The sequence below is a fragment of the Talpa occidentalis genome, unplaced genomic scaffold (assembly GCF_014898055.3).
Source record: "Talpa occidentalis isolate TD23 unplaced genomic scaffold, MPIMG_talOcc4v2.1 talOcc4.12, whole genome shotgun sequence".
NCBI lineage: Eukaryota > Metazoa > Chordata > Mammalia > Eulipotyphla > Talpidae > Talpa > Talpa occidentalis.
This window is the reverse complement of record NW_023601212.1, coordinates 45,880,193-45,891,361: the sequence shown is the minus strand read 5'-3', so window position 1 is coordinate 45,891,361 and position 11,169 is coordinate 45,880,193. Positions and strand designations below refer to the sequence as shown.

The following is an 11,169-nucleotide window of genomic DNA, read 5'->3' as shown; positions in this document are numbered from 1 at the left end:
CCACCGGGGACCAATGGTGTCTCAGGTCATAATCGCGAGGCGTGACGGGATTTGTAATTCTCAGAGAGTCCCGCGCGTCGCGAAGACCGCCAGGCGCAAAGGGGCGTTGCGAGAAGCGCCCTCCCCGTGAATGGCCGCTCCTGTTGTCTCTCTCTGGGCCTTTTGCGTGCTACGTGTGGTGTTGGCCACCGTCTACTTCCAGGAGGAATTTCTAGACGGAGGTGAAGGGGCAACGCCCGTGTTGGCAGAGGTGTAAGGTCCCCGATACCCCACTTCTCAACGGACCTCTCGAGTCACTCTTGACCCCGGCCTGTCTGTCGCAGCTATGTCGGTGGTAGTGAAACCTCGAAGCTGTGAAGCTTCGAGGGGTCCCTTTACCCTCCCTGTGACCCAAATTAACAGTTTTCAGCTCTAACCAATATTGTTTACCCCCACAGAGCGCTGGAGGAACCGATGGGTGCACTCTGCAAATGACTCCCAATTTGGCCATTTTAGACTCTCGTCAGGGAAATTTTATGGTCATAAAGAGAAAGACAAAGGTTAGTGTAGGAATCGTGAGAAAACACTCCCATACCAACTTTTCAAGGTAGGTGGGCCACACCCCTACACCTCTCACACTCATGTCACAGCTGAGGAATCTAAGGCACAGGTAGGGTCTAGTGTTGTTCTTGTTTACTCTTTCTCTACTTGCCAAAGATCACTCTGCCTGATAAGCGCTGTTCAAGAGTTTGGAGATCCTTGCCCTGCAGAGAGAAAAAGATTCGATAATAGATCTTGTTTTCACATTTTAAAAAATTGAAATAAAAGGTATATGCTGACAAGTGCACAGATCTTAGGGGGTACAACACAGTGAATGTTAAAAGTGTATATCCAAGTCAAGAAAGTGGCCTCCCTCAACTCCAGAGACCTCTCCCCTTTCCCCCTAGCCTCCTGATGCCAGTAATAATTTCTGTTCTGATTTCCTCTTAACTATATGCACTGCCTATTTTTATGTAGCCAGCAAGCTACAAATGGTTTTTACATTTTTTTAATGGTTGTGGAAGAAGTGAGAGGGCAATGGTATTTTGTGATACCTAGAGATTATATAACTTTCAATTAAATGTATGAAAATTTCGTTGTCCATAAATAAATTTTTATTTATTTTATTTTTAAAAAGATTTTTATTTTTTATTCATACAAGAACTGGGGTACAGATCAGAGGTGTGGGAGGGTGAGAGAATTCACCAGAGACAGGGCGGGGAGCAGAACAGGCAGACCGAAGACACTGCTTGAGGGGAGCAGTGTGCGAGGCAGGAGAGGTCTGCTGTGCCATGTGGGTTTCTACCTGGCTGGCCGGGAGTTGAACCAGCTCTGTAGAGGCTGCAGACAGCTTCACAGTATGGTGCTTAACCCGGTGTGCCACCAGGGAGGCCCATAAATAAATTTTTAATGGAACACTGCTATGGCCATTTGTTTACATGTAGTCTATGGCTACTTTCATGCTGTAAAGGCAGAATGCAGTAGTTAGGACAGAGACTGAATAACCCACAGAATCTAAAATATTTACTCTGACCTTATAGAAAAAATTCACCAATCCTTGATTTAGTTAAGTTTCCCTCATCACCACTTTCCACTCAACCTCCATTTGGCCCTATTACTCTGGTGTCCAGCAGCCTCTGACTTTGGATTGTGTGTGCATTGTTTTGTAAGATGGATGTTACTCCAAATAGTCAGAATTAGCCTATGTGAGGAAAATGGAGTGAAAATAAACATGTTGTTCCATGGAGCTTGTTCAAGGACTGGGGTTCCCACTTGAAGTCATTTGGGGATTTTTCCTTTCTCCAATCTGGGATCCTGAGATTTGGTACATTTCATTCACTGTAGCATGTGTCTACTTAGAGCACATGCAGGGCAAGGCACTGCGGAGAGGTCCATCCATTTATGGTCCCCTGGGACCATGACATAGAAGCCATGTATGGAAAGATGATAAAAATTTGTCAGAGATGGGAAGTAGTGGGAGACCAGGGAGGGGGGCGGGGGGATGTCAAGACACAGAGGGAGATGATGAATCTTAGGGCCTTAGGAATTGCCTGTATAATTGGAGTGGAGGGGGGGCATTGACTGCAAATTCCTTGAACAAGAGCAAGATGGGTTAAGAATAGAGGATGCAGGCAGCAATTCCTCTGCCCACTTGTGACTATGCAGGTGCTTCTTTTCACCAGCTCTCCTCTGCAGTGCAGCAGCTTCCTGCCTGCCAGTGACCTGTACCATGCCAGGACTGACCTCCCTCAGCGGAGGCTGCTCTCCTCAAGGCCGCCCGCCTGCAACCATGCAGGCCTCTCTTAGCAAACCTGTCCCTTTGGGGCTGCTCTTCCTGCCCGCTTGTGTCTATGCAAGTGTACTTTACTTTTCTGTCCCTTGTCCTAATAAACCTGCCATATATATATACATATATATATATGTATATATGTATTATATATATATACATATATATGTATACATATATATGTATACATATATACATATGTACATATTATATATATACATATATATGTATACATATATATGTATACATATATACATATATGTATATATGTATTATATATATATATACATATATATATGAATGGAGGATGCAGAAAAAGAGGTGTATATATGTGTATGTGTATATGTATATATATATACACACACATATACGAAAGAGGTGTGTGTATATATATATATATATATGTTCTGCGGGGAGCATGCAGAAAAAGAGGTGTGACACTGGGGAGTCAGGTATGAGTTCAGGTGTAGACATACTGATGCAAAATGCTGAGTTTATTTATAATGGCTACATAAGTTGCTGTGGGGCCCAGCGTGGAGCAAGGAAGGGTAGGCAATAACAAGACTGGCTCTGTTTTCAGGTTTGTCTCACAACCTGCAATGCAAGATAAGGATTTGGTATAGAGCCTAAGTGTACTGAGGATGGTTTTGATCTTAAAGTGAACACTTAAACTTATAAAGCAAACATGAGATGGTTTTCCCAACAAAATATGGTATCTTCAAAAAAGGAGCCATCACACAGATGCCACCTACAGGCCAGTTCGCCAGTGCCAGGAAGCACTTTTTTTTTTTTTAAATCAGCACTCTTCCATCAACAGCTGTTTTTAGATGACAATTAAGGAAAAGATATGTATGCCCTTTTAAAATTCAGTTGCTGCTCAAGCTTCATCGTACAGTTGACCCTTGAACAACATGCTTTTGAACTTTATGCTTCCACATGGATTTTTTTCTATCTGTGCGTTTCCAAATGCATAGATTCAACCAATTGGGGATGTTGGTTGGTTGAATTTGAGGTTGTGGAACATGTGTGAGATTATTTTCATGTGGGCTGGTATCCCTAAGCCCATGTTGTGCAAGGGTCTACTGGATATTCCCATCCCTTGGAAGATTAATGGAAGCAAAACTAACATTTAATCTATAATTAGATTGCATACTTATCATTTAAACTGAAAGTGTTTTTATAACTTAAGACAATGCTGTCATATTAAATGCAAAAACAGGGCCTCCCCGGTGGCACAGCGATTGGGCGCTGGGTTGCGAAGCTGCCCGCAGCCTCTGTAGCGCCGGTTCGATCCCCGGCTGCTCCCCAGCCACTCCCCGGCCACCGGAGGAGGGTCCCACATGGCGCGCAGACCTCTCCTGCCACCCGCTGCTCCCCTCAGCAGTGTACCTCGGTCCTTCTGCCTGCTCTGCTCCCCACTCCGGTGAATTCTCTCACCTTCCAGCACTTCTGACTGTGCCCAGTGCTTGTATAAATAAATAAATCTTAAAAAAAAAAATTAAAAAAAACACTGCAAAAACATGTCTGGATATGAAATAGAAACTCTGTGGACCTTGGGGGTGGGGGAAAGACAACCATTAACTTCCCCAAATCACTGAGCATAGTGATGTAACGAGTGCTTCATGAGTACTTTTTGTTTAAAGGTCTGCAAACCACTCAAAATGGCCGATTTTATGCCATCTCTGCACGGTTCAAACCATTTAGCAATAAAGGGAAGACTCTGGTGATTCAGTACACAGTGAAACATGAGCAGAAGATGGACTGTGGAGGGGGCTACATCAAGATCTTCCCTGCAGATGTGGATCAGAAGAAACTGAATGGAAAATCCCAGTATTATATTATGTTTGGTGAGTTCACATAATACAACGTAACCATTTCTATAGGATCCTTAGATTGGGACTCTGCTAATGTAGTATACTGTTTGAGTATATCTGATCAAAGGTTATTTGTACTGTTAAATATAATATTATAAAAAGGCAACTACCATTCTGATGTAAATTCTTTATTCGACATTAATGTAGCCCAGGTATTTTGAATACCGCATGAGTTAGCAGATCTTATCCCTGGGCCAAATTGCAGCCTGTGTATGTGTATGTTATGGCCTATGAGCTGAGAATGAGTGTTACTTTTTTTAAGTAACCGTCAAAACCAAAATAAGGATAATATTTTGCGATATATGAAAATTACATGAAATTCAAATTTGTGTGCTCAAAGGAAGCCTTACTCCACTCACTGACATCTTTTTGACTGCTTGAAGGGGCATTAAGAGGTAAATAGTTGTGGGCCTCCCTGGTGGCGCAGCGGTTGAACGCTGGGTTGCGAAGCTGCCTGCGGCCTCTGCGGCGCCAGTTCGATCCCTGGCTGCTCCCCGGCCACCGGAGGAGGGTCCCACATGGCGCGCAGACCTCTCCTGCCGCCCGCTGCTCCCCTCAGCAGTGTACTTCGGTCCTTCTGCCTGCTCTGCTCCCCACTCTGGCTCTGGTGAATTCTCTCACCCTCCCGTGCTTCTGACTGTACCCAGTGCATGTATAAACAAACAAATAAACAAACAAACAAACAAATAAATAATACATGCCTCTTTAAAAAAAAATAAAAAAAAAAGAGTTAAGTAGTTGTAATACAGACCATGTGACCTACAAATCCAAATATGTTTGCTATCTGGTTCATTACAGAAAACCAGAATATATAAAATGTGCCCTGACACAAGGTATAATTGATTAAAATTTGTGTTAGAATTGGGAAGGTACCACATTGGGCCATAGGAATAAAACAGCTGAAGTGTATGAATTCAGAAAGTTTTAAGAATGAGGCAGATTCAGGGAACATGGGGTAGGAAGCGCCAGGAATATGTCTCCCCACCTGGACAGCAATGACATTGAAAAGAATCTTTCTGATGTAACTATTTTGGAACTCCAGAGCATGTAGGATTGCAACTTAATGGGGGAAGACCAGGATATTTAAATTGGGGTTAATTTTGGTCACTTTTAGCTCTAATCCCCCAACATGCAGCCATGTAGGAGACTATTCCTGGGAACAGCTTGCACACACCTGTGTGAGTTAGGCTGGACAAAAGGACCTATCCTTCAGTTTTTGTGGATCTAAGCTCTGCTCACTGGTTGCTGTTTCTGATCAGAGGTACTGACAGAGTCAGGCTTTGTTTTCAGGTTTGTTTGACAAACTACAATGCAAAAAAAAAAAAAAAGATTTGGCACAGAGCCAAAGTGTCACACTTAGGTTTTGGTCTTAAAGTGAACACCTAAACTGAAAAACAAACAAGAAATGATACTCCCAACAGAAGATGATATCCAAAAAAAAGAAAGAGCCACTACACAAGATGCCACCTACAGACCAATTTACCCAGTGCATTTTTACAAATCATCACTCTACCCTCCATCGACAGTTGTGTCTCTTAAGTAGCTGTTTTAATGTGATAAATAGGGAAGAGAGATATGTTCTTTTTTTGGTAAACTCCTCTAGGTAAAGTGCCTTTCAGGATATTTAAAGTGCTAGTATGCCCTTACCATCCCTTCATTTTCCACCTTTCCCACTTTGGTGAACCATGTATTAATGACTGGGTCATTCCAAAACACCTGCCTATATGGAGAAAATTAAAAAATAACCATGCATACCCAGGGAAAGGCTTAACAGATCTGAGACACCTCCCTGGTGGTGCAAGGGGTTAAGACGTAGCACTATGAAGCTATCCACAGCCACTGCAGCACGAGTTCAATCCTCGGCTGGGGAGGTGACCCACATGGCACAGCAGACGTCTTCTGACTCACCCGCAGCAAACCTCAGCAGTGTACTGCAGTACATCTGCCTGTTCTACTCCCTGCTCTGTCTCTGGTGAATCCTCTCACCCCAGCTCTTATATGGATAAATAAATCTTAAAAAAAAATTAGATCTGAGAAGATATTGATCTTATACCTTCAGACAAACAAAAACAACAATCAGCAAATCCTGGGGGCAATTTGATTTATAGAGTTATCACATTATTAAATCAAATGTTGAACAAAAAAAAAAATACAAAGCATATAAAGAAAGAGAAAATTATGACCTGCTGGAAAAAAACAAAGTTAATCAATAGAAACTCTCTGAAGAAGACCTTATGACAGCTGTACTACACAAATACTTTAAAATAACTGTTTTGGGCCTCCCCGGTGGCGCAAGGGGTTAAGCACTGCACTATGAAGTAATCCCACAGCATCTGCAGCACGAGTTCGATCCCCAGCCTGCCAGGGAGGAACCCACATGGCACAGCAGACCTCTCCTGACTCGCCTGCTGCTCCCCTTAGCAATGTACTTCGGTCAATCTGCTTGTTCTGTTCCCCACTCTGTCTCTGGTGAATCAGTCCTCTCACCCTCCGCATCTCTGGCCTGTACCCCAGCTCTTGTATGCATAAATAAATAAATCTTAAAAAAAACATTTAAAATAAATAAAATAACTGTCTTAAAGAATTTCAGAAATCTAAAGGATTATATGTAGAAAGTAAGAAAATTGAGTGAGTAAAATGGAAATATCAGGAAGATAGAAAACAAAAAATTCTGTAGCTGAAAAGCATAATAACTAAAATGAAAATTTCACTAGAGGTACTTAGGCACATTTGGAAAAAGAATCAGAAAACTTGAAGGTAAGGCAATGGAAGTTATCAAGTCTGAGTTAAAGAAAGGAAAAAGGTTGAAAAATGCAAACACTGGGCCTCCCCGGTGGCGCAGCGGTTGAGCGCTGGGCTGTGAAGCTGCCCACAGCCTCTGCAGTGCCAGTTCAATCCCCGGGCGCTGGCGAGGGTCCCACATGGCGCACAGACCTCTCCTGCTGCGCCTGCTGCTCCCCTCAGCAGTGTGTTTTGTCAGTCTGCCTGTTCTGCTCCCCGCTCTGGCTCTGGTGAATTCTCTCACCCTCCCACGCTTCTGACTGTACCCAGTGCTTGTATAAATAAATAAAAATGCTTCTCTCTGAATTTATTGTGATAAGTGTCAGACTTTGGACCCCTCATTATGCTGTCCTTTTATTTGTATATACAGCTGGGTGTTATTATAGATGTAGGAAGAATAATGGGGTTAATGATAGTAACTTTTCTGTGTCAAGATCCCAGCATTAGATGGCTATAAAGTTTCTACCCACTGCACAGACCCCAACTCCCAGAATTCTTTCCACTAAACCATACTCCATTTACTCTTGGCTTTTAAATTTGAGATGGACCTGAGGTAGAAAAGGTGTTTACTTAGATTAAAAAATAAATTACAATATCTTGGGTTTGGTTATTATTATCATTCTCTCAAGACAGGAAGCAGAGAGATCTGCAAAAAGTTAATTTCTGGAATTAAAGGTGATTCCACAATTGATTTAGTTAGGTAAACAAAATAACCACAAAATATCTGACAAAGGATTGCTTGTAATTATATATAGAGAGAGCACCTGTTAGTTACAGCTGAAATTTGAAGCAGTGTAGTTTGGGTGGGAAAAAAAAGTTAAAATTAATTTTCTGTGTAACTTTCCTTCTAACTCAAACTTTTACTTAAACCCATTGTGTCATTGTTAGAGTACTTAAAAAAAAACTTATTTATTTATTTTTTAAAAAGATTTATTTATTTATACAAGCACTGGGTACAGTCAGAAGCGCTGGAGGGTGAAAGAATTCACCAGAGCCAGAGCGGGGAGCAGAGCAGGCAGAAGGACCGAAGTACACTGCTGAGGGGAGCAGCGGGTGGCAGGAGAGGTCTGCGCGCCATGTGGGACCCTCCTCCGGTGGCCGGGGAGTGGCTGGGGAGCAGCCGGGGATCGAACTGGTGCTGCAGAGGCCGCGGGCAGCTTCGCAACCCAGTGTTCAACCGCTGCGCCACCAGGGAGGCCCTAGAGTACTTCTTTATATCTCTGCGCCAGCCTGTACTATTGAAGTGGATGAGAGAGCCACATTTTATTGGGCCCTTGCAAGATGAAGTATAAAACCCCTGGAAATAGTTAACTTAGTCCCCATTTTGCAAATAGGGAAACTGAAGCTCAGAAAGATTAAGCTACTTCCCTAAGGTTAGTCCAACTTCAGAGCCCATCTGTCTATCACATTTCCTCATAAAAATCCATTACATGTATAAATATTTTATTATTGCTGCTAATGGAAGAAGAATGGCCTTTCCAGTCAGTTCTAGTACTGTTATGAAGCTTAATTTAATATTAAAAATGTATAGGTGCTTTGGAATTGAGAGGGCACTTCTGACCAATTTTGGAGGCAAAATGAATTTCACGTTTCAATCCTGAGGGAGTAGACCTTTATACACATAGTTTACATTTCATAGCTTTTTTATAAAAAATTTGAACTGGAATGTTTCCAGTGATAACAAGAAATGTTAATGTTGTAAACACATGTCTTCAGAGAACTCAGCTAGAAGACAGAGCTGGTATTTAGGTTGGTCCCTGAAAGCCACTTGCAAGTTCAGTATCACATCTATTGTAGCAAATTAATAATATTCTGCAAGTAATTACAGCCCTAATCTCTCTTATTTATTGTGGACTAAGTCCACAAGTTCTAAAAGAAAGCACAGTCATCTGCTTGTGTTTACATGGTGACTTGCCTCACAGAATCTTGAGGGAGGCGGGAATACTGGATCTGAGACAGACACCAGGTTGTTTTAGTACAGTCCGAGTACATTCCTAGGGCTTGAGATCAATAAAGCTGAAGCTAGTGATTCCAGACATCCTAAAAAGGTTACGGGAAGTTTCTGGATCTGTCCTGTAGACCTTGTTTAGTATATTCAGAATGCAGTTTATTATGAGGGACTTGTGTGTCCCATAGCAGTTCATTTCCTTAGTAACTGAAACTTAATCCCAGGGCCAATTAGAAACTATTGCCTTTGGAATAGAACTCTTTCTAGATCTTTACAGCATAAGGATTTATGTGTTGATTGTTGTCTCTTGCTTCCAATTTAGGGTTATCATTAGGGGTGTATGTGTGTGTGTGTATGAGAGAGAGAGAGAGAGAGAGATATGTGTTGGGGCATCACCATAGTAACAGCAGCAATAGATACTGAGCTTTGCCATACTAAACACTATACATATATTAGCTCACTTAATTGGCAAAATGGCTTTGTGAAGTCAAGGTTAACATCCCTGTTTTATAAACTGGGATACACAGGCCCTGGGAGACAATGTAATTTGCAAATATGTCTCCACACAGTGAATGGAACCAATCAGTCCTGCTCTGAAGCCCTTACCTGGGCACAGCTAAACTGGTCAGAGTTTTAGAATAAGGACCTCATATCAGGGTGTTTGTCACTCATAGATGTTCTTTTTCTGACTCACATGCTGGTTTACGGAAGTCCAAAGTGACTGGAGAGGACAGAAAAGTGACCTGAATAGAGAAGGGTGTCACAGTTCATTTCAGTATCTCTATGTGAATATCAGTTTATTCCTGATTGTGCAACTCTCCCATGTCTTGTATACAGTTACATGTTGCTTAATAACATTTTCGTCAGCAGTGAATCTTGATTATGATGGTGGTCCTAACAGGCTGTATCACATAGCCAAGTGTGTAAAAGCTGGAGCATCTAGCTTTGTGTCATTCTACCCTATGATGTTTGCACAGTAGAATTACCTAAGGATGCATTTCTCAGAACATGTCCCTGTCGTTGAGTGACAAACAACGGTATTTCAGGAGAATGTTTGGGGGTATCCTGCAGTGATGCATTATAGAAGGAAATTGAAAGCAGCTAATTTTTTTTGTAGGCCCTGATATTTGTGGATTTGATATCAAGAAAGTTCATGTTATTTTACATTTCAAGAATCAGTATCACGCAAACAAGAAATCAATCCGGTGTAAGGTAAATGTTTTTGTATTCAAATCAATGATTGTGTTAACTCTTGCCGGATCATAACAGAAGCTTTGAGAAAATAGTTTATTGCGGGCCTCCCTGGTGGCGCAAGGAGTCAAGCACCGCACTCTGAAGCAATCCTCAGCCTCTGTAGCACAATCCCTGGCCAGCCAGGGAGAAACCCACATGGCTCAGCAGACCTCTCCTGTCTCACCCGCTGCTCCCCTCAGCAGTGTATTTCAGTCAGTCTACCTGTTCTGTTCCCCACTCTGTCTCTGGTGAATCAATCCTCTCACCCCCCACATCTCTGGCCTGTGCCCCAGCTCTTGTATGCATGGATAAAATAAATCTTTTTGGGAAAAAAAAAGAATAAAAAGAAAATAGTTTGTTGATCATAAAATATTTAAGTGAAATTGCTAAGATTAGATGAGATATAGACTTATTGTGGTTATCATTCTGCATTGCATACAAACATCAAATCATTATGTTGCATTCCTGAAACTAATATATCATTATGTCAATTATATTTCAATGAAAATAAATTTCTTAATTAAATATATTTTTTAAAGATTTACTGAGGAAATCTTACCAGTGATAGATCTTAACAAACATCATCTGGCCCACTAGAGACACTTGTCTGTGGCTTTGATTTGAATTCTGAAGTTTATTCCCAATAGGGTGGCCATGCTTCTTTTTACCATGAACTTTGCTATCCTACAATCATTTGCCCCATAAGGGCTCCAACAGGATGGATACATTTCAGCCATATCCATTCTCTCCAAAGAATACAATATTCAAATGAGAAAAAAAATCCTGGAGCAATTATTCATCAAAATACCAGAACATTTAAAAATGGTGCTATTTGGGTCTCTGTGGTGGCACAAGGGGTTAAGTCTCAGCACTCTGAAGTTATCAGCAGCCACTGTAGCATGAGTTCAACCCCCAGCCAGGGAGCTGACCCACATGGCGCAGCAGATCTCTCCTATCCCACCTGCTGCTCCCCTCAGCAGTGTATTTCAGTAGATCTGCCTGTTCTGCTCCCTCCTCTGTCTCTGGTG

At 42.0% G+C, this 11,169-nt stretch overlaps 1 protein-coding gene across 1 annotated transcript in view; it reads left to right on the top strand.

The window, feature by feature from the left end:
- Positions 1 to 26: 26 nt before the first annotated feature.
- CALR3 (calreticulin 3) overlaps positions 27 to 11,169 on the top strand; it is a 33,585-nt gene continuing 22,442 nt past the window's right edge. The window contains exons 1-4 of the mRNA XM_037506092.2: positions 27 to 221; positions 438 to 539; positions 3,949 to 4,152; positions 10,026 to 10,120. Coding sequence (XP_037361989.1) covers positions 131 to 221; positions 438 to 539; positions 3,949 to 4,152; positions 10,026 to 10,120 — 492 coding nt within the window. The 5' untranslated portion in view covers positions 27 to 130. The remainder of the gene's footprint in view (positions 222 to 437; positions 540 to 3,948; positions 4,153 to 10,025; positions 10,121 to 11,169) is intronic.